Raw genomic sequence first — 24167 nt, 5'->3', positions numbered from 1 at the left:
GGTTGAAGGGACCTTCTACGGTCATTCAGTGCCACCCCTGCCGTGAGCAGGGACATCTGCACCAGCTCAGGTTGAGGAGGTTGAGGTGGGGTTGAAGTTGGGTCAAGGAGGTTGAAGAGGTTGAGGTTGAGTGTGGGAGGTTGAGTTGAAGAGATTGAGGTTGGGTTTGTAGAATCTTGGAAGGGTTTGGGTTGGAAGGGCCCTTCCCAGCTCCCCCAGTGCCCCCCCTGCCATGAGCAGGGACATCTGCACCAGCTCAGGTTGCTCAGAGCCCCGTCCAGCCTGGCCTGGGATGTCTCCAGGGATGGTTCATCCACCGCCTCTCTGGCCAACCTGGGCCAGGCTCCCACCATTTTATCCCATTATTGCTTCTAGCAAAGCCCAGTTAGTGACACTTTGAATCTTCGATTGTGCTGCTCCACCAGGTTGTACATATTTTGGAGACCTGCTGATGATTTTGATTGAACTTGTCCAGTTTTGGTGGACAGGAAGAGCAAGAACCACTGACTGTCTGTAGTGTCAGGTTCTGCAATCATAGAATCATAATTTGGGTTGAAAGGGATCTTCAAAGGTCATCTAGTCCAACCCCCTTGCAATGAAAAAAAAAAAACATCTCGTTATGGAAAAGTTGGGTAACATCACATTGAAAAGGAGCCCAAACTTCAGTTTTTTGGAACAATGAGTGATGGAAATATGGGGAAGAAACCACACCCGTTGCAGATCACCCCAGGGAAGTATATCCAGTGGTTCGCTAACTCACATGGGACTTGCACACGTTTTAAAGATCATCCTCTGGATTTGGCCACAGAGGTTTTACAAACAAAGTCTTCTTCACTCCTCCTGGCCAAAGATGACCACTATCTAGAAGATCACTTCAAAGCTGAGGTGACAAATGAAGCACTCCACTACAAACCCCACAAGATTTGGGAAAAAATATGTTAGAGGAGATGCCGTGATCACCAAGGAAGCCTACGTTGGGTCTCCAGATCCTCTGCCAGATGGAAGGCAGTGGTAGCACAGATGAACATCAATGGCCAGATGGACTTGATTAAACAGGAGACGTTTCTACGTCAGCAAGGAACCAAGAACTGCAGATCTTGAGACTCGTTTAATCTTTAAGCCATTCCAAGTCATCAACACACAAAAAAAAGGTCTATTCTCTTGAAGTCTTCTCCATGGAGGGTTCCTTCTCTGCACCACAAGCAAGCTTTCCTCTGGTGTTCATCTCATCAGCATCAACATGCATCTGCAAAGTCAAATTTGTCCTTGCTTCTGCACTTACTTGTCTACTGGGACTACAATATGTCATAGTCTGAACTGTAAGAATAAAACTTGTCCTAATCTTGCTTGGCTTTGACAAAATTTGGCAGTGGGGATGGTGGGGACATGGACACCCAATTCTATCAAAATAAATTTTAAAAAAGAGAGGAAAAAACAGATCACTGAGATTTACACCCTCTCTAGATCACAGCTCCAAGTGTTTCACTCTGCATCTCAAGACCAACAGTCTCAGAAGATACATCATGTTCCCAGTGCCCACGTATCCATCAGCGACTGATTCCTGTCCAACCCTAAAAATCACAGCATGGTCGGGACGCTGCAGAGCTGCTCCCAGTCCCACCATCCGCCTGCTGGAGCTTTTTTGGGGAGAGGGAGCACAGGGGGATGCAAACACTCTTCTCGCTCGTACGGCTGTGAATCCTGCAGGATCGGGGTTAAGTCAGAGTCGAGTCTACACTTTGGACATGTAACCGTTACGGGATAAAGTCTTGCTCTGCCACAACCTCTTCTGTTTTCTTTCTTTTGGTTTATTGTTTATTCACAGGAGAGGATGAAAAAATGAAACTAGAAAGGCAAAACCAGGTTGTGATGAAGCAGTTGCTTGACTCACACGTGCAACACAGATTCATAGAATCGTTTTGGTTGGAAAAGACCTCCTAGATCATCGAGTCCAACCATAACCCAGCCCTGGCACTGCCCCATGTCCTGAGAACCTCATGTCCGTCTGTCCAACCCCTCCAGGGATGGTGACTCCAGCACTGCCCTGGGCAGCCTGTTCCAATGCCCCACAGCCCTTTGGGGAAGAAATTGTTCCCCAGATCCAACTTCAGCCTCCCTTGGCACAACCTGAGGTCGTTTCGTCTCGTTCTATCATCACCCTGAGAGCACAAAGGCTCGGTGAGCTCCCTTGAAGGGCAATGGGAAGTGCCTTCTATTAATACGGCTGATAAATCACCTGATGTTGGGAAAAGAGAAGACGTGCTTTCCACAAGAAGACGAGCAGTAGCAGAATTTAAGTGATGTGTCCCATTCATACATGTAGCTGAGTTAAAAATATTGAATCCAGACTTCTAGAGACGTCCGGGTCTTTGCTGCAAGATCATTCATAGAATCATAGAGCAGTTTGGGTTAAGGGCCCTTCCCAGCCCCTCAGTGCCCCCCTGCCATGAGCAGGGACATCTGCACCAGCTCAGGTTGCTCAGAGCCCCGTCCAGCCTGGCCTGGGATGTCTCCAGGGATGGTTCATCCACCACCTCTCTGGCCAACCTATTCCAGTGTTCTCCTACAAACAGAAGATTCCACATTTGTTTTCTGGTGTGTATGTTTAGAGAGCTTTACATACAATTGTACAAATTGTACAAATAAGTCTTAGGACCTTCTGAGCCGTAGAGACATAGCTGCTGGCTCAAAATGCCTTGCAGATAGAAATAAGATGGACCAGAGGTGATAAAGGGTCTTTGCTCTCCTCTAACACATCAATTGATCTAAAATGACCAAAAGTGGCAGGAAGGAGAGACCCATGGAGACACACAGCCCCGTTTGGGTGGCCACGTACGTACCCGTCCAGGATGGACTCTCTGCAGCAGTACAGGTTGTCAAACTTCTGCTTCGTGACCGAGTCATTGACATTCATGGCCGGGACGCAGAGCTTCCCCGCTTTGGACAACTGGTACAGCCTGTTACAAATATGGGAAGAAAGAGATATCAATGGAAAAATATTTTCCTACACTCTACTGTTGGGTGCTCTTGAGATCTTGTTTCATTGGAGTAAGCAGTGCCCATCTAGAGGGTCAAAACCAACCTTTTCCCAGGAGCTCCTCATTTCAGCAGAAATAGCACTTGTCCTTCCACAGACATTTGTACCCATTTCCCTCCCCTACTGAATAACCACCAGGTTGGCAACAGACATTTCACAAAAATGTCAAATAGCAGATTAGAAGGTGCCTCATAACCGTTGATATTATGACCGTCCTCTGATGTCCTCAAAAGGATAAAACCCCCAAATCCTGCTTCAGACAGCAAAAGGTGAGGGTTCTTGTAATTCATCAAGCTCTTACAGCTCAAGTAGGAATGGCCACAGAAGGGTAAGACTCGCAGCAACGCGAAGCTGCTGCAACCACCACCTGCAGCAAAACATCCCTTTGAAGAGCAGCAGGAGTGTAACCACCATGATGTCATACAAGAAGCCACCAGGCTGGAGAAGACACCAACCTGACCTCCTACTTCTGAGAGCAGGCGGCAGCAAAACCACTAAAAATAAATCTAAATGCTGCACAACGGCTCTGAAGAGAATCTGAAAATCATGTCCTGCTCCAGAGCTTGGGCAGGAGAACCTGCTCCCTTGGTCAGGCTCTACAAACCACCTCCAGGTCTCTGGACCACTTCGTTCTTGCACATCTGCTTTGTTCTTGCACATCTCTTGCACCCAAATGGGGAACAATTCCTGATGCTAAAAATATTATCGGGTCCTTTTCTTGACCCCACGGGCTGCAAACTGGATCGGTCACTTCCTTGTTTCAAATATTTCGTTTCCCTGGTTCGAGGGCTGCCTGCACCTCTGGCCAAACTCTGGGCCAGCTCTGAGAGCTGCAGCCAAGCCTTTCTCCCTGCAAAAACAAAGAAAAAAGCAGAGTCTGCTGCTCTTCTCCTCAGTCCCCTGTTTTCTGTCACCTGTGATATGATTAACACCACCAGAAGAGCATCTTTGATGTCTCTCCGCACCCCGGGAGCCACTTCTCCCATCACAATTCTGCTTCTGCTGCAGACCGATGGATGTCACTCCATCATACGGCTGGTTTTCCCTTTCCAGACTCCCACCCCAACTAGAGATTCAATTCCTCTTCCCAAATCTCACTTCTTCCCACAGATTTCGTTTAGGATGGCGCTTTTGACCCTCTCCCAAGCCTTCTTGTGTGACACCCTCATCCCTTCCTTTTTTCATCTGCAAAACGAGGCGAGATGATCATTGTCCCTGTTTCCCAGGTGGGAAACCAAGACCCTGTGCACTTTTCCAACCCACCCAATGGTCAGTAGGTGATTCTGCTCCTTGTCTGAAATTCAGAGCAGTAGTTCCAAGTTGCTTTCACTAGACAAGAAATTTAAAACAGTTCTCATGGCAAAGCCAAGCCCAAGCTGAAGGAAAACCACAGACAACACAGTAGGAGGTTCAACATTCAGTTGAGTCTGTGGCATCTTTTGTTACTGGTGCCTGGAGGCAGAAGTTGCTTTTTTTTTTGTCCAAACATCTCTGTGCTCACAGTCCAGCCTGTCCCGTTACCTGTGGACACCGGTCACGCTCTCCTCGACTATCCCCTTGATCTTCTTAAACATGTTGGGGTATTTCTTGTAAATCCAGTGAGTGAGATCTCCTCCGTCATCCAAGATCTGTAAGAAAAAGAACCACAAAGTCACCGCTCTGGAGATCTAGTGAGGCCTGCTGACCCCAAAGAGGGATAAATCACATGCTCAAATCACTCCTAATCAAACCCATATTTTGGCATCTCAAATCCCACATCATGACAGCTTAGGTGAGAGGACTCGACTATTCAGAGCAGGAAAGTGGCTTCATCGATGTTGTGCTGGAAAGGGAACAGGTCAGACAAACCTGACAGACCTTGCTGTTCAAAGTGAGGCCAGAGGAAACACGGAAAACTGCTGTGGAAGCTCCTCCCTCCTTGTCTCCCAGAAGCACAGATGGAAAATCCTTTGAACCACACAGAGTCGTCAGCCTTTCTAGTAAGAGTGCTAATGGAGGAGGGAGGAGGAGGAGGGAGAAAGAGGAGGATGGAGAAGAAGTAGGATGGAAGAGGAGTATGGAGAAGGAGACAGAGGATGGAGGAGGAGGATGGAAGAAGAGGAGGAGGGAGGAGGAGTATGGAGAAGGAGAAGGACGGAGCAAGGAGGAGGATGGAGGAGGAGGACGGAAGAAGAAGAAGATGGAGGAGGAGAAGGATGGAGAAGGGGAAGGAGGATGGAGAAGAAGAAGGAGGATGGAGAAGGAGAAAGAGAAGGATCAAGAGGAAGAATGAAGGAGAAGAAGGATGGAGGAGGAGGATGAAGGAGGAGAAGGAGGAGGGTGCAGAGCCACTAATGCCAACTGTAACGCAACTGTACCATAAAACACTGTGTGTTAAAAATACTGAACCTCTTTTAGACAACAACAACTTTGGGTCTCTGCCCGTTTCTTCTGGCTTTGAACCTCAACCTCAGAAGTACAAAACTCTTCTTTATCGGATCATGAGTCTCCTGAACCACCCACTTCCTCCTAATGACACATTTCAGGGTGGAGGAGAAAGCCAGAGACTTACTGCTTTAATAAAAACATTAAAGTCGAGTAAGTAAAGGTGCCCTTTGAAAAAGTGTTTTGGAAAGGACAGACATGAAAACAATTCGGTCACAGAAGTCTAAAAATCGCAGTGAAAAGAGGTGTCTCAGAGCTTGTCTGTTCTCTGCTGTTGTTACAATCATCCAGCATACGGAAATACCTGGTAATGGCTTTGGACATGAACGTCGTAACACCACTAAAAGTCAAATGCGTCCATCCAAACACACCTTTGTGTTGGTTGATGCTATTCGGGTATTTTTGTGATGTGCTATAGTGTCACCGGAATAACAAAAGACTTTAAGCCAAAGCTTATTTTTTACCCCTGTAAGTATAGAACCTCTGATAATTGCAGAAAATCACACTGGTAGTGATAAAAAGTGGAGTTTATTTGGAGACTCGGTGTTCCTGTCCTACATACTTGTCTCTTAACAAACGTGGCCCAAATCCCAAGCACTCTGGGTCACCCCCTGCTGCATCTCAACACACACCCAAGGAGGGTGCTGAGCAATAAACGCTTCAGAGAAGGGACCCACTGGCGTGTCTGGGAAAGAAGACACAAGAAAAGGAAAAAGAACCCAAGCACGTGCATTTCCCAGAGCCCTCCTGTCACCCAGGTGGCCTCAGGTGGCCCAAGCAGTGCCCAAGCAAGGTGGAAAATGTGGCAACCCCCGTTAGATTCAGAATTAAGAAAAAACAGGGAGCGGGTTTCACCGGGCGGCGGGTGAAATGCCAAGGACTCGTGCTGGCTGAGAGCACATCGCCCCGTATTTTTATTATCATCATCATCCTCTTTGTATGTTCCCTAAAGCAACGTCAAAGACTTCTGACAACATCAGCATCATCCTCATCATCACCATCATCCTCTTTTCATGGTCCCTACACCAATGCCAAAGACTTCTGATGGAATCATCATCATCATCCTTCTCTTTGCATGTTCCCTTCACCAACACCAAAGACTTCTGACTGCATCATCATCACCATCATCATCATCATCCTCCTCGTCCTCCTCCTCCTTGCATGTTCCCTTCACCAACACCAAAGACTTCTGACTGCATTATCATCATCATCGTCATCATCATCATCATCATCCTCCTCCTTGCATGTTCCCTTCACCAACACCAAAGACCTCTGACTGCATTATCGTCATCCTCTTTGCATGTTCTCCACACCAACGTCAAAGACTTCTGACTACACCATCCTCCTCTTCCTCTTTGCATGTTCCCTACACCAACGTCCAAGACTTCTGACTGTCAAACCAGCCCTTGTAACCTACTGGTGGGGTGTGCAGGTGTCCTAAAATGCAAATGTCAAACCCGGGCAGAAGCACCTCTGTTCATTGGCCAGTGGTGGAGCTCAGCAGGGACCCTCTGTCGCATGCGTCTTCAGGTCTCCACCAGCGTCTGCAGCCACCAAGAAAAACTGAACACTCCCACCGAGCTCCTGTGACAGAAACCCCATTGAGGGCACAAAGACGACGTCGCTGAGCTTTGTCACGACACGACGTGGTGGTGCACGGAGCCACCGCTCTGTCACCCGTGGGCAAAGAGCTGCTTGGAAATGCTATGCTAAGGTTCTCTACAGGAATTGTCTTGGGGATGTTGTCAGGGACAAAACTCTTTGGATAACAGCTCCAAGCACTAAATCAAAATTAAAAACTGCCCAGAGAGGTGGTGGATGCCCCATCCCTGGAGACATCCCAGGCCAGGCTGGACGGGGCTCTGAGCAACCTGAGCTGGTGCAGATGTCCCTGCTCATGGCAGGGGGGGCACTGGGGGAGCTGGGAAGGTCCCTTCCAACCTAAACTTGCCTGTGATTCTATGATCACAACCTTTTTCTCTCTAAATTGTAGGATCTTCCACTGAAGATGAACGCTGTGTGCAGCAGCTGCTCTTCCACAAGTGTCTGGAGAACACATGGTGTCCTGCCAGAGCTGAACACGCGTCTTCCACACAGACCCAGCTCCCTGGTGTCCCCGTGGGGCCCCAGATCCACCTGGAAGTGGAGGTGGGTGAGGGTTAAGTGGGCTGAGCAGCTCTCCTGGGCCAGCCGAGGTAGGAATTCAGCAGCCTGGCTCCCAGGACGTCTTCATTTCACTAATCCCCATTTAATAGGGCACATAATCCTCTTTCTAAGAGAGAATTCTGGGGGTTGGCAGTTTTCTTTTTCCTAGGACGGCAGGAGATGGAAAAAAAACCCCAGCAAGTCAATGGAGGAACTTTTATCTCAGAGAAGAGGATGCTGGAGTCATCGTGCCTGTAAAAAACATCTTCCTATCATCACCCCGAGCCTGCAGGGACATTTCTTTTTGGAGGTGTGACCATCCTCTGACACAAACACCAGGAGATATCGAATCCTGCTCCTCCACAGCAGTACTCATCCTGAATTTTTATGATTTTTGGCTGATTTGGTGTATGCAAATCCCCTTGGTAGGTGTTTCCCTCAGTGCTTTTCTCTCCAATTAACCAATTCCACGTTGCCATCTGCCACCAAATATCTCACCCTGTCCCCTTCCAACTCTGTTGGGGCAACAGTTGATACCGTGGGGCTGATCTCGCTGAGAACGAGCTGATTAAAATGAGCCAGAATCAGCTCAAAACATGGCTGGAAATAACTCAATGCAGAAAATGGGTGGTGAAAACACAAGGAGATGCTGGGAAGGCATGGTCGGAGGTGGCATTGAAATGCCCCGGTGGCAGCACAGTCCCGGATCACTTTCTGTTATAAAGGAAACCAAACCAAACCCTCAGTCCTGCAGATACAGCATTTTTCAGAAAAAAAAAAGCAATAAAAAAAGAGCTATTCCTGTCCAGGCAGAGCACTCCTCTGAAGGTCGGCTATTCCCATCAGAAAACCCTAGGTATCTTTTTTTGGAGACTCTCAGTATTCATAGCTACCTGTCCTCATGGGGTAACACTACACAGAAGCCCAAACATTGAATATTCTGATTTTTGGACTGTAAGACATCCCTATTTATTTGCAAATCAGCTCGATCACGCCTTGCAGTGCCTACCTGGACACGGGACTGGTGGGAGCCAGCAAAGCAACTCCTGGGTGTATTTCAAGCCCTGATACTGGGTCATTGTGGCTTACAGAAACCTGCTCAACTGCTCTCACCCATTTTGCTTTCTCTGAAGTAGAAATAGTGATTGCACTTCTCTTCTGATCACACCACGGCATGTAGCGCCGCGCAGAACATCTTCAAAGCGCTGCAGGGCCGCTAATAATCATCCAATACACTGAAAGGTATCGTTGGTATTTTGTTGATGGGAAGAGGCGACAAGACAAGAGACAACTCTTCACCATGAGGGTGGTGGGACATGGAACAGGCTGCCCAGAGAAGCTGTGGATGCCCCATCCCTGGAAGGGTTCATGGTCAAGTTGGATGAGGTTTTGAGCAACCTGAGCTGGTGCAGATGTCCCTGCCCATGGCAGGGGGGGCACTGGGGGAGCTTTAAGGTCCCTTTAACCCAAACCACTCTATGACTCGATGCAAAGAGGTCAGATTTGGATTTATATCGAGGTGATAGGCTGCTAGGGGCGGCAGCTCAGGCTCAGTCCTACAACCCGAGGACATTATCTCCTTGATTCAGGATATCGGGGGAAATAGTCTCAACAGGAGAGATAAAATATGATGCAAGGTCTGAAAAGTTGCCACCTGCACAGGGAGCAGAGCAGGTTCATCTCGCTTCAGCCCCGAGACTGGATGTACCAGAGAGGATAATTTTGTCTTGCTTCTTTGGCCAACTTTGCGAGCTCCTCTCTTCTGAAATAATCGTATGAAGAAGATCCTTTCCACACCTGATCTTCACCCAGTGCCCAGCGTCCTATTTCTTGCCTCTGAAAACGTGGACCTCCAAAATTAGGCGTGCAAATCTTTGGGAACCGCTAGATCTGAGGCATTTGGGGCTCCCCAGCAATTATTTCTGTGCTCCAGAAGCAGGTCTGAAAATACGCCAATGGATAGAGACACATCACAGAATCAAGAGGTCTGATGAGATCCGAGGAAAGCATAATATGCATATTCTGGTCCGTTCTTCAATTACTGACATTTTCAATGGGAAATTATTCCTCCAAGAGAAGAAGAAAGTAGCAATCACGTCTAGACTCGTAGCTTGGGGGCGGATTTTTGACATTCACAGCTTTTGATAAAGGTGACAGCGAGGAATTGAGCAGATGTCGACTGGGAGGGACAAAAACCCCACCTCAAATGGGCAAACAAACAATAGAGACGCACGCCTGTCTTCCACCTTTGATTACTTTTACTCTAATTTAGATCATAAGCTCCAGGGCTCAAAACCTGTCAGGAGGCATGATGAAAACAGCACTTTTGACAGCTGTAAATTATTCCGCTCACCTAGTTCAGGGTTCTCTGTTTTCCCTAGAAACAAGGGCGGAATAAATCAGCAAAGTGTGGAGCTGGGTTACCTCAGGTTTTGTGTTCATACATAAATCAACTAAAAACCTGAATTTGTTCTGAAACAGAGGTCTTGCCTAAATAAGAAAAATCACATCGATCAAAGGTGTGAATTTAATCAAATATGGTAAAATGGATGCAACGCCTTTTCAGAACATGCCGATTTTGAGTCATTTTTTCCTGGCTAGATTAAACGAGTTTGGTCTGAACTAGACCAAGCTAGTCTGGAAGCAAATTAAGCACCCAATAAACTCTGTACTAATGCACTAATGTACTATGCTTAATTAGAAAATCCTTAAACAACACCTTGCTTGGTAGGCAAGACCCACACGCAGAAGTTATTTAACCCACCTCCCTGACTTCACACCTGTGAGATAAATTGATTTCCTGCACCGTGTAGTTAATTGTAAAGCACTTTGAAGGCAAGTGCTGTGTTAGCACCAAGCCTTAACCGCTAAGTTAGGTCTAAATTCAGGAGGAAAACACAGACCAGCCCTAAACCCTCTTCCTTCTCTCCAGATGAGAGCCACCTGTGCTTCGACATATTTTATAGTTGACCCCTTCTCACCATGTTGGGCTGCCACCCTTCGACGTTGACGCAGCGGTCGATGCACCACCAGAAGTCGTCTTCGGATTCTCCCTTCCAGGCGAAGACAGGGAACCCTAGCACAGAGAGGGGGACGGGTGCTAAATCCCGTGGGGATGGGCTCTCCACGAACCGGGCTCCCCGCACCACTGCGCTCTTGCTTGCAATCTCATGTCGAAACATCTACCTTCTAGAAGAAGCTTCAGAGATACATTGAAGACACACAGAGAAGGCAGCAGACAGGACTCAGCTTTAGCCTTCCTAATTTTTTCATCTCCCCCAAGAAAAAGCTCTGTCCAGAGGGCAACACCGTCTCAAAAATAACATTTATTTGCAAAATCAAGCTTTTGCTGCAAGTTAGATGACCTGCCTTCCTGTTAGGCACGTTAGCCACAAATTTACCCAAATGTATTTTGACTCATGAGCAATTTGTAGACTTGGCAGTGATGGGTTAACAGTTGAACTTGATGATCTTAAAGGTCTTATCCAACCAAAATGATTCTATGATAATTACTATTCAGCTTCAGCGAGCAAGACCAGGTAACAGCCTAGCTGGTGGGTTTGGCTTCTTTTGGGTCTCCCAGCTCTCATGGTAAAAGCCCTGACGTTACCCAGTATAACAAAATTTGAATTAAGGCATCTCCCAGTTGAGCGGCAACAGGGACAGCTCTGTTTAGTGAATTATGTCCCCCAAAAATTCTCTCTTTCAGCCCTTTTAGGCAAAGTTATGACTCAAATTTATAGAACTGAAATGAAATTTAGCTTAGTTTCTTTTAGCAAAATAACTTTCAGGTTCACACAGCCCTGATGGCCAATAATGTGCATCATTGTCAGTTGTGCTATAGACTTTTACACTCCAGAGAAAAATCCTTCTAAGACTCTTAGACCAATGGAAGGGACTGATCTGGTGCTGTTCAACTCCTGCAGGTTTATTCTAAATCAAAGAGAATGAAGGGAAAAAATATAAGAGATGGCAAATGAGCTAAATATGATTGGACAGTAAGAAATCTTTTTAAAAGCAGAAAGAACAAAGGAGGTGAAGTTTCCTACCGCTCTCGGCGAGGGCAGCAGCCACTTCGTTAAGAGTAGAGTAGATGTTGCACGCAGCCCATCGGCACTGGGCGCCCAACGCGCCAAGAGTCTCCATTAGAACCTGGATTTAAACCAAAAAAAATCAGAAAGAGCAATGCAAAGAGCGACGTACAATGCAAAGAGCAATATGCAACTGGGATTTTTATTCGCCATTTATGGGAAACCTTCCGGGGATATCTGAAGTTGGTTTTAAGCAGCATCAGAGTTGCACAGGAAACAATTTTGCAATTACTTTTTTTTTTGTACAATTTAAAATGGATAGAGTAAGTAAAAACTTCACAGTATATTCCATATGCAGCATATATGTGTATGTGGGTGTATATAAATATATATATCTCTCTGCAGATTTCACTCAGCAAAGTCCCAAATTTAATCAGGAGAAAGTGCTCCTGTCCTATATTTGGAAGATAAACCACAGCTCCTGAATTGCGTAACCGCACTGACCACTGACCCCCACTTCTTCCTGTTCATACCATCCAGATAATTTGATTTTCTTAATTATTACCACACAATCTACAGATATGAGCATCACATCACCTTGAAGCACAGGCTCTGTTTATCTAGAAATGTTCATAAAACTGACAGTTCTCTTTATACTCGGTGTAAGGTGCTGGATGCAGAAACCGTATCTCTATATTAACTGCTCGGGGTCCGTTTTAGGGGCTAAGAAGTGAAAAATCTCCATCTAGAGTTTACGGCTGGGGTCTTACAGCTGTCTGCGCTGTGATGTGTGTGCAGCCCACGATCTTGGCCCCGGCCAGCGGCTTCTCCCCCTGTGCTCTCTTCCTCAAAGCCATCAGCGCCGGCATTTCTGAAAAACAAAATAAAGAAATGGATAAAAGTCCATCAACGTGACGGAAAGAGGGATGAGCATGGAAGAAACAGCCAGCGGCACTTCTCGCCCCACTGTCCGGTACCTGGATGAAATAAGTCATGTCACAGCTGAAAAGGACGCAATAACCCTCCGAGGTCTTTCCCTACTCTTTAGGATGTAGCATCATCGCATTTTTCAAATTTCTACCTGCGAATGCCCAGGTGAGGCTGGAGGAAAAGCTGCTTCAGGCTGAGGAGGACGTGGGACTCGCCGCTCGGATCAGCCTCTCCAATATCCAACAATTACCTAAACACTGCGTTGCCTTTGCTACAGGTTTTTGGAGATAATAATGCCAAACCAAAGTTGTCCAATTTATTTGATGGGTTTTATATTTTCTCCTGATTTTAACAAAATGCTTCTGACTATAGAGTAGCCCTTCAGTAGTCAGTTGGTTGGAGCTACACGGCATAACCCAGTAATTCCTTTCCATCTCCAACAACTCCAGAAAAATTCCCCATCTCTAACAAGGACGGTGTTGAGACATCACCAACATCCTGAACTTTGCAAGAAGAGGATTTGGGGCAAGGAGGAGCCCCACAAGACAGCTTAGGACAACGTGGAGCTTGAGGAACGCGCCCCCATTTACCTTGTTCAGCAATTTCGATCTCCCGGCGCCCAAATTCTGCCTGTTTGATGTTTTTCACACAGAAGTCGCTGCTGCCTTTGGAGTTCTTCTGCTGCTTGTCTCTGGGGGAGGTCTCATCGTCAGAGCTGTCTGTGTAGGAGGCAGCTGGAGGAAGAGAAAGACGGTCAGAGACAGAACAAAAAATTCCCTAAAGCCTAAACCATCTGCAGCTGAAGGGTGCCAACGATCTGCTGGATGTGTCCATGAAGTTCTCCTCCGTGTCCGTGTGCCAATTCCTTCCGCCCTCAGCTGGGACCTCCTCTTCTCCTCACAACCACCATTTCCCTACCATCAGCTTTTACCTACAACGACCTCCTCGCCCTCATCTACCTTTACCCCACACCACGTGGGAGGGAATAGGCTCGAGCATCCCCGTGTCCTCCACGGACTCATCTCCTCATGCTTTGCAGCCCCTCTGTGGCCTATTCCCATCTCTCTTCCCAAATCTCAAGCCTTTACCACTCTAAAATAGCCAAGAAAAACACCTACTAATGTTTTCAGTACTTCCAAAACATTAAGAGTTGTAATGTAAGACAAGAGACCCTGTTTAATTTTGAACAACGGCACAGTGGAGGCTGCTAGTTAATAATATTTCAGTTATAATTGGTGTTTCCAGCCCTTGGATTTGCTCAATTTCTACTTTCCTCAATGGCCACGAGTTGCTGCCGGGGAGGCTCACGTGTGCCATGTTTTCCTCTGGAATGTGCCCCTGTGTGGGAGACCAGACCTCTGTCATCTTCTAGGACCAGAACCCTCGTCAAAGCAACATGGACAGCTTGGAGATGAACTAGAAAGCATCACTCGTCTTTCCTGTCCAGAAACAAAGCACCTGGAAGGTGAAGCTCTTGGTCCAGCTGAGCTTCCTACCACCAGCTCGTCCTCCTCTCTGGCAGGAGCCACATGTTGGACCCAACTCAAAAGCCTCACCCACATGGTCACCCCCAATTCCTCGTGAAAGTGCCTTGAAGTTTAACTCCAAGTCTTTACTCTCCAGATCGTGTGGTTCTTCTAAAATGAACACAAGACCTGGCATCCAATTATTTGTTCCAGCAGAAGAGGACGACCTTTGTAGGACAGCACTATCCATGACAGACCCAGGGGAGCTGGGCCATATTATGCATCACTAGGGAATGATGTGCATGTGTGAGGGCATCACATAAACCAGGGGAGGTTGTGGTTGGATCTGGGGAACAATTTCTTCCCCAAAGGGCTGTGGGGCATTGGAACAGGCTGCCCAGGGCAGTGCTGGAGTCACCATCCCTGGAGGGGCTGGACAGACGGACATGAGGTTCTCAGGGACACGGGGCAGTGCCAGGGGTGGGTTATGGTTGGACTCAATGATCTTGAGGGTGTCTTCCAAACAAAACGGTTCTATGACAGATGTGGACTGTATTCACTCCTCATTAGCAATCACCTTGGATATGGTTTAGAGGCGGACTTGGTAGTGTTGGGTTAATGGTTGGACTTGACAATCTTAAAGGTCTTTTCCAACCAAAACGATTCTATGATTCTATGATGACGAGCTCTCTTTCTTCCACAAGACCAGAAAAGAACTGGTTGAAGCTTTACCTAGGAAACATCGTATATTCAACCTCAACAGCTAATGGCTTTGGGTGATGTGTTGCTGCACATGAGATGGTTTCTCTCCCAGGCACGTCCTCCAAGAGGGAATGATCTACACCAAACACCCAAGGGACTTGTTCTACCCAACAGTCAGTACCGATTCCTGACTTTCTCCTCTCAATTCTGTGCCAAAGGAATTTGGTAGCACAAAGGGTGGGCGCTTCTTACCCAGTGTCCTAGCAAGAGTGACATGGTGGAACCCGTGGTCTTACCAACACCCACCGGTGCTCCCAAAGAGCTGCAGCTTTCCAGAGGTGTCCAGACCTCAAGTGAAGATTGAGACCAAGAACCCCTTCAGAGAACTTGGAGTAAAGGCCAACCACCCCTCCACGCAACCATTTTCATGCCAGAAAACCCAAACCGAGGAGTTAAACCCTTCTCCCCAAGCATGGCCATGGGTTTGTCTTTCCTGCGGTGCCCAGCGAGCCGGTTACTTTCTCTTCTGGCTCGCGTGAAGAGCTTGAATGATGCCGAGGAAAAAAAAGCTTGGCACCGTCAGCGTGCCAGGCTCCCCGAGACCCGCTCGGGCCTTAATCCGCTTACGGAGGGGAATTATCACATTGCTGAAATTTCTCTGCAAAGGCTTCGTCCTCAGCGGGGTGCGAAAGGCAAGTCCGACCCTGCAAACAACATGCCGATGGAAACACATTTCTGAATTTGACTGCAAAATCTCCCAGCAGCTCTTGGAGGACCGGGAGCCTGGCTTAATAACAAAAAGAGCACCTTATGTAATAACAAGCTCCTGTGTATCAAGGGGTCTGGAAGGATTAATTAGTTAAAGGACGATTATTTCCTTGAAGACAGCTAATCTGCGTGGAGGTTTCTTTAAAACTGTAGGTCTTGCTTCTGGGGGCTGAAAGTAATTTTTTTTTAAACAAAAAACCCCACCTAGGTGGTAGCCAGATTTTCGTATGCAGACGGTTCTTCACTGTTACAGACGTATAACATATAAGAGCGCGTATAGCATTATTGTAATTAAATTGTCAGTGTAGTATAATAACATACTAATATATAATAATATTGCCCTTGCTGTCCTGTAAAATGAAAAACCAGTACAGAAAGGAAAGGATTCCTAGCACCTGTGATCTAGAAATACCCAGTTTACTGACGGGATAAAAAGTCTCCTAAATATCATCCCATATAATCCAAAAGTTGGTTAATGGAAGCTTCGTAACTGGGGTTGTCACCCTGTAGAGCCATGTGGCATTTTAATATAAATTGTGTTATTTCAAAGAGAACGACATGAAAACAGCAGCAGGTCCCGGGCGCTGTTATGGTGGGAAAATGTTGGGGGCAAAAGGAGACACCTGCAGCCCACGTCCTAACCCAGCAAAGCCCGGCTCAGAGCCTAAATCCAGCAAAGTTTAGCTTGGCTTAATATTTTGTATGAGGATCCACTCGGATCTGTAGTATTGGCATCGGTTTGGGAAATTAAAAAGAAGGGGCAACCTGCCCCTGTTACAGCCCAGCAGAAAAGACAAAATTTGTTTCTGTCCTGCAGAACCTTCGGGAAGTTATGAAACAGCAAGAGGATGAAGTCAATCGCCTTTAATTAAAGATATTACTGTTCTAATCTCATTCCAGCACCCACATAATGTGTGTAATAAAAATACTGAGCGCTTTAGTATTCAAATAAAAACCAGCTGATCCCGAGAAACCTTTGTTTGAGCAGATAACAGAACTATCTGAGTTTTGCAGAAAGGGAAAGAACAGTTGCTGAAATTTAAGTGATTTGACCGTTTCAACCCCAAAATGTCCTCTCGACCACAAAGCCGAGCTGTCGGGTTCCCTGGTTTGCAGCAGCAGACGCTGTTAAACACCACGTATAGACCACTCCCAAACGGCACAGAAAACAATTAATTTCCCCAGTGAGAAAAATTACTCATTTTAAATGAAGTGGAACGACTACAGGAAGCGGGTGGTTTATGGTAAATATGGATAACAGACATTTAAATCTAATTTAAAGAGTTAGATCAGCACGAATCATTTGTATTTTCATTCTTTGTTCTTTATAGCAATGGAGTGATAGAGTTTCCATGTTCAACAGTGTCTCTGCTGAGTTTTCATGGAATCACAGGATGGTTTGGGTTGAAGGGCCCTTCCCAGCTCCCCCAGTGCCCCCCCTGCCATGAGCAGGGACATCTGCACCAGCTCAGGTTGCTCAGAGCCCCGTCCAGCCTGGCCTGGGATGTCTCCAGGGATGGTTCAGCCACCACCTCTCTGGCCAACCTGGGCCAGGCTCTCACCACCCTCATTTTTCCCATTATTCCTTCTGGAAAAGTGTCACTAAGACAATTTGCATCTTGGATTACACTGCTCCACATGGTGAACTTTGCAGATGGTACATATTTTGGAGACCGGCTGATGATTTTGATTGAGCTTGTCCAGTTTTGATGGGCAGGAAGAGCACGAAACCGCTGGTTGTTCACAGAGATGCTGTTTCCACATTCAGGTGTCTCTTGTGTCACGCAAATGTCACCAGCACCTCCCCATCATTTTGGGCAGAGATGCTGGGACAACAGCCTTCCCACCAACCACGTCTCAGCAAAGAGTCGCTTGGGTTTCACTCATTTCTTCCTCATGCCCATCACCTCTGAACCTCAGGACCTCCGCACACCTCTGGAGTGTCCAAAGAAGAGCAACGGAGCTGGGGAAGGGGCTGGAGCACAAGTGTGATGGGAGCGGCTGAGGGAGCTGGGGGTTCAGCTGGAGAACAGGAGCTGAGGGGAGACCTTCTGATCTCTGAGCTGCCTGAAAGGAGCTTGGAGCCAGGGGGGTCGGGCTCTGCTCCCCAGGAACAAGCGCCAGGACCAGAGGAAACGGCCTCAAGTTGCGCCAGGGGAGGTTGAGGTTGGATCTGGGGAACAATTTCTTCCCCAAAGGGCTGTGGGGCATTGGAACAGGCTGCCCAGGGCAGTGCTGGAGTCACCATCCCTGGAGGGGTTGGACAGACGGACATGAGGTTCTCAGGGACACGGGGCAGTGCCAGGGGTGGGTTATGGTTGGACTTGAGGGCCTCTTCCAACCAAAACAATTCTATGATTCTTCCCCTCCACTATAATCTCTCTGCTCCTCATGCCTCTTTGTTCCCAGCCTTTTTCTACCTCAAGAGGATTAATGGGTCTTCAGACTGTGCTACTGCTCAGCCCTAAAAGGAGAATGACAACAATCCACACCGAGAGGTGCTAATGAGATTTATCTACCCATCCTGCAACCATCCTAAGAACAGAATTCTTCCATCCCAACTGTCAGTCTAGCAGCTTTCATTAGAAAGGAGATATAATACTTTCACGAGCTAATTAATTGCAATTGCTGATGCTTTAGCAGGAGATGCTAAGTGCAAGGGGCAGAGAATTCCCCAAAGTTGCTCCAAGTCTTTCAGCCATGAACAGGGAGCACACATGATGACATTAGCCAGGCTAATCAGCCTATTAGTCTTTAAAAATGACAGTCCAAGACTCACAGAATCCCAGAATGTCAGGGGTTGGAAGGGACCTCAAAAGCTCATCCAGTGCAACCCCCCCGCCGGAGCAGGAACACCCAGATGAGGTTACACAGGAAGGTGTCCAGGCGGGTTGGAATGTCTGCAGAGGAGACTCCACAACCTCCCTGGGCAGCCTGGGCCAGGCTCTGGCACCCTCACCGGGAAGAAGTTCCTTCCCATATTTAAGTGGAACCTCCTGTGTTCCAGTTTATACCCAACGCCCCTTGTCCTGTCATTGGTTGTCACCCAGAAGAGCCTGGCTCCATCCCCCTGACACTCCCCCTTTCCATATTGATCCCCATGAATGAGGTCACCCCTCAGTCTCCTCTTCTCCAGCTCAGAGCCCCAGCTCCTCAGCCTTTCCTCACCCGGGAGATGCTCCACTCCCTTCAGCATCTTCGTGGCTGCGCTGGACTCTCTCCAGCAGTTCCCTGTCCTGTTGTTAAATCTGCCCTGCTGATTAGATATCGGATGGAGCTGTGAAACCTGCACAAACGTTGTATTAATCACAGACCTGCATTGGAGAAGTCTAATCATTAATGACAGCTTAAAACAGGTGACCAGTATAAGCTGGGGAATGAGCTGTTGGAGAGCAGTGTAGGGGAAAGGGACCTGGGGGTCCTGGGGACAGCAGGGTGACCATGAGCCAGCACTGGGCCCTTGTGGCCAGGAAGGGCAATGGGACCTGGGGGGGATTAGAAGGGGGTGGTCAGTAGGTCAGAGAGGTTCTCCTGCCCCTCTGCTCTGCCCTGGTGAGACCGCATCTGGAATATTGTGTCCAGTTCTGGGCCCCTCAGCTCCAGCAGGACAGGGAACTGCTGGAGAGAGTCCAGCGCAGCCACGAAGATGCTGGAGGGAGTGGAGCATCTCCCGGGTGAGGAAAGGCTGAGGAGCTGGGGCTCTGGAGCTGGAGAAGAGCAGACTGAGGGGTGACCTCATTAATGGGGATCAATATGGAAAGGGGGAGTGTCAGGAGGATGGAGCCAGGCTCTTCTCAGTGACAACCAACAGAAAGACAAGGGGTAATGGGTTCAAGCTGGAACACAAGAGGTTCCACTTAAATTTGAGAAGAAACTTCTTCCCGGTGAGGGTGCCAGAGCCTGGCCCAGGCTGCCCAGGGAGGTTGTGGAGTCTCCTTCTCTGCAGACATTCCAACCCGCCTGGACACCTTCCTGTGTAACCTCATCTGGGTGTTCCTGCTCCGGCGGGGGGGTTGCACTGGATGAGCTTCCGAGGTCCCTTCCAACCCCTGACATTCTGGGATTCTGTGATTCTGTGACAACGTTACAAACATATTCCAGGTGGCACACAAAGTGCAAATGGAGCCCGGGTTGATGTCTCTCTGGAGAGGACATGGTGTGAATGTTCCTCAGGTTCTCCTAAAAGCCTTTTGTGGTGGAATGCAGCCACTGCAGGGGTGACGGGTCACCCAGGTTGTCCCCAACCCTGGGGGGCTCCTCCAAGCCTCTGGAGGAGGCTCTGCAGGTTCCTCCAAGCGTTCAAGGCAGCATGAAAGAAGAAAAAACCCGAGAGCTGGGAAAGGAGACAAAGAACAATCGCTCGTTCCACAGGAACCAGCGTGAAGCCATCAGACCACGTGTGGCTTTCACCGTTCGTGTCCCAGGATCAGATCACAACCTCCAGCAGTTGCATCTTCTGGAGATGAGCACCTGCCTCTGCCAGGAGCAGAGAAGACCGGACAACACAACTTTTCCACCAGTTACCTTTGCTCTTCTAAATCTGGCTTGCGAAAAAGATGAAAAGCTTGTAGATCCTCATCTAGCATGTTTTTCATGTAGCACACAGGCAATCATGTCTGTTGTGGCCAACGCTCGACTGCCACAAAGCCACTTGGTATGAATCTGCTCGATTATCTCACCTAACAGTGGTTGTGAGATACGTTACGGCGAGAAGGAACGGGAGACGGGCAGGAGCGACAATATCACCTCAGCCCGGTGGGCTCTCACAGTGTGGCCCTGTCCCAGCTCATCTCCAGTCTCCTTAGAGTCAGAGAAATCAGCAGAGAAGCACAAAAGAGGTTGTCCAACCCTGTGTCAGGAAGACTTTTGGCCACCGCCTCGTCTCAAGGACACATTCTGTGCACGGTATCTCTTTGCAGCAGTCAGCCAGGAGCCGGATCCTGAGTTTGTGGAGGCTTTATACACTCAACAGAGCTAAAATGTCTCCGTTTAAACCTCTCAGGATTCTGCCGGATCCTCAATCTCCCACTTCTAATGTGGTCCCCCTTTAGTGATGGCATCTCATTGCTTGTGCTGGCGGAGAGGATGGCTCCAGGTTTCGCTGCTGGCATACACAGAGCTCTGCACACCTTCTCCAGATAGCTCCAGAAAATAATAAAACACGAAAACACATTCATCACACGCAGCAGGCGTGATGATAACGGCCTCAAGTTGCGCCAGGGGAGGTCGAGGTTGGATCTGGGGAACAATTTCTTCCCCAAAGGGCTGTGGGGCATTGGAACAGGCTGCCCAGGGCAGTGCTGGAGTCACCATCCCTGGAGGGGTTGGACAGACGGACATGAGGTTCTCAGGACACGGGGCAGTGCCAGGGCTGGGTTATGGTTGGACTCCATGATCTTCAGGGTCTCTTCCAACCAAAATAATTCTACGATTCTAGGTTTTATCCTGTCCGCTCCCAACAGGTTATGGCACATACCGTGACAAGACAGACACAAGAACAGGGACGTTCCCTACAGCTTCAACAGTCAACACCTACAAGGACTTATCAGACGGGCACCAACTTCAGCTGTAGTTGTCACCTACACCCACCCTGGGACAGGCGCGGGACTGGTCTCGGGTGCTGGGGCTGGCTGGTGCGGCAGAGCTCGGCTCACATCCAACCGCGAACACGACTGGATGACATGGACATCCCTGTGTGAGCCCATGGGCTCTGTCCTGCCTTCCACACCAGACACGCAGGTGGGATCTGGCCCAAAACACCCTCACCCAAGCAGATGCAGGTGGACTACCTTCAGATTTGATTTTCGGCCACGGGCTTTCAGTGTGCAGAAGGGGACTTGTCCGCGGCCAGCGAACTCTGCAACCAAAACCCAACCGTAGCTCACAGCATGTCATCCACCCCAAAACACAATTATTTCTTGTCCTACACAAGGTCTCCAGCTGAGAAGGTCAGGGTAAGATGCACCTTTGAGCTCTTGTGGCCTCTGATGCTTTAAAGCACCAGATATCTACCCAGATTCTCCTCAAATACGCTGTGACCTGCTAAGTATCCAAAAAATGCATCCATGCTATGGACAGGGACAAAGCGAAGGGCTGTGGTGGAGCCTCACCATGAATGTCCCTCATTCCCCGTGGCTCTGGCACAAAGCCAGACCTTGGCCACCAACCTGAACACTGATGACAGGGCTTTGGACGATACTGCACCGTGAGTTTGGGCGCAAACCACCAGAAAAGCCTGAGCATGTGGCCTTGGCAGTCATGAGGAACAGAGGAGTCTGTTCTCTCACTGGAGACGCTGAGGAGATCTGGGTGTTGCCAGGGCAACGGTGACCACCCCACCCCACGCCTGGAAAAAAGCGTCCTAGTGACCAGGGTGAGCAAACAGGACCTGGGGGTGTTGGTGCCAGCGGCTGAACATGAGCCAGCGTGTGCCCAGGTGGCCAAGAGGCCACCAGCATCCTGGCTGGTACCAGCACTGGTGTGGCCAGCAGGCCCAGGGCAGTGACCGGCCTGTGCTGGGCACTGGGGAGGCCAAACCTCCAATCCTGGGGGCAGCTTGGGGCCCCTCACGCCAAGAAAGGCCTTGAGGTGCTGGAGCGAGTTGGGAGAAGGGAACGGAGCTGGGGAAGGGGCTGGAGCACAAGTGTGATGGGAGCGGCTGAGGGAGCTGGGGGTTCAGCTGGAGAACAGGAGCTGAGGGGAGACCTTCTGATCTCTGACCTGCCTGAAAGGAGCTTGGAGCCAGCTCTGGGTCCTCAGCACAGGACACACATGGACCTGCTGGAGAGGGGCCAGAGGAGCCCCAGCAATGACCCGAGGCTGGAACAGCTCTGCTGGGAGGACAGGCTGGGAGAGCTGGGCTGTTCAGCTGGAGAAGAGAAGCTTCGGGGGGACCTTATTTCAGTGCTTAAAAGGGGCTGAGCAGAAAGATGGGGACAGACTTTTGAGCAGGGCCTGTCGTGATAGGACAAGGGGTGATGGTTTTAAACTAAAGGAGGGAGATTCAGGCCGGACATGAGGAAGAAATTGTTGGCCCTGAGGGTGGTGAGAGCCTGTCCCAGGTTGGCCAGAGAGGTGGTGGCTGAACCATCCCTGGAGACATCCCAGGCCAGGCTGGACGGGGCTCTGAGCAACCTGAGCTGGTGCAGATGTCCCTGCTCATGGCAGGGGGGGCACTGGGGGGCTGGGAAGGGCCCTTCAACCCAAACTGTTCTGTGACACCGGCAGGAAAAACAGAAGACACATGTGGCCTTCACAGGTCTCCAATGCTCTTCCAAAGACCCCAGTTTCACGTGCAATGGGTGAGTCCAAACCTACAGTGGGATCCACACGGATTTATTCAAGAATGAGAAGGGATAATGACAGGTAAGCATCGACACAACAGAAACACTGTCTGCTGAGCCTGGAAGGAAAAGGATGGGGAAGAGAGGAGGAAATTCGGCAGCAATGGCACACGAGGGTTGAGAGATCAGAGGTGTTAAGAGCAGCAGAGTAACTAAATTTTCAATCCAACTATACATGAAGATGAGAAAAAAAAAGCAACAACCCTCTTTCCACGGCTTCCTTCCAACACCACCGGCTACCCAGCAGAACTGGGAGATCCTTGAGCTCCTGCAAACTGCGGGACGAACCCTCCGCTAAGAGGACGCGGCTGATCACAGAATCACAGAACATCTCAAATTGGAAGGGACCCAAAACGATCAGAGTCCAACTCGCTGCTCCTCGCAGGAGCATAACTGGGCGTAACTTTGCATAACTGTAAAATATTTCAGTTTGCTTTAAAATGATCTTTAATTATGACAACAAATGGGAACGAGGCGTGCGGTGATGACCCACCTGAGCTGTAGCTGTCTGTCGAGGACTGCGAGATGGAGCGGGACAGCGAGCGGCGGCCGATCTTCGTCGGGCGCTTGTTGAATTCTTGCTTTTGGTCAGCAAACTGGATCTGTTACAAGAAATTAATAGTTCAGTCAGGTGGAAAAACCCAACGGTCTGATACAGAAGATTAATCCCAAGAACCCAAAGCCGTGAGCAGGTACCGACACCATCTCAGTTACGGGCTGAATCGCAATTCTATTATTTAATGTGGGGTATGGTACGCTAAATCGCCTGCTTTGTTTAATTTCAGACCCTCCACCAGATGCAGCATGGACACACTTGTCTGTCAAATACCTTGAAACTCCTCTTTTAACCACACAAATCAGAAAACTTCTGTCCCCGTTACACACAAACTTAGTTTTCCAAACTGACGTGGGGACTGACCCATCGCACGTTTATCGTCATGACCCGTGTGAGATGCTCCCCATTTGCTGTATGAAATACAGAAAGCAAAAATGAAAACACCTCAAGTCATGAACACCCCTCCCAGCTGCACTTTATTTTAAGAAACATTTGAGATTAGACACATCGCTCAGGGCTGTTGTAACTGTTGGGAGCGTGGACGCCTGGAGGACACAAGGAGTTCGGATTATGGTACACAACTTCATACAACAAATCACGAAATGAAGGAGAAGGCACGTAAATGAAGCGATGTGCAGACCGCCAAAACGTAATCATCCAAGTTGGAGAGAAGGAACCAACTCTCATTTACCAGCAATGCTGACAATAATCATAGAATCACAGCATCCTTTAGGTTGGAAAAGACCTTTAAGATCATCAAGTCCA

The 24167-nt window shown here is 48.7% G+C and overlaps 1 protein-coding gene across 1 annotated transcript in view; it reads right to left on the bottom strand.

Moving 5' to 3' along the window:
* The window catches only part of AHCYL2 (adenosylhomocysteinase like 2), a 103914-nt gene that overhangs the window by 11130 nt on the left and 68617 nt on the right, over positions 1-24167 (bottom strand). The window contains exons 2-8 of the mRNA XM_065635672.1: positions 23340-23448; positions 13158-13301; positions 12408-12508; positions 11656-11758; positions 10588-10682; positions 4559-4665; positions 2841-2957 (exon numbers count right to left, since the gene is read on the bottom strand). Coding sequence (XP_065491744.1) covers positions 2841-2957; positions 4559-4665; positions 10588-10682; positions 11656-11758; positions 12408-12508; positions 13158-13301; positions 23340-23448 — 776 coding nt within the window. The remainder of the gene's footprint in view (positions 1-2840; positions 2958-4558; positions 4666-10587; positions 10683-11655; positions 11759-12407; positions 12509-13157; positions 13302-23339; positions 23449-24167) is intronic.

The sequence above is a fragment of the Caloenas nicobarica genome, chromosome 1 (assembly GCF_036013445.1).
Source record: "Caloenas nicobarica isolate bCalNic1 chromosome 1, bCalNic1.hap1, whole genome shotgun sequence".
NCBI lineage: Eukaryota > Metazoa > Chordata > Aves > Columbiformes > Columbidae > Caloenas > Caloenas nicobarica.
This window is presented reverse-complemented; position numbering and strand designations above follow the sequence as displayed.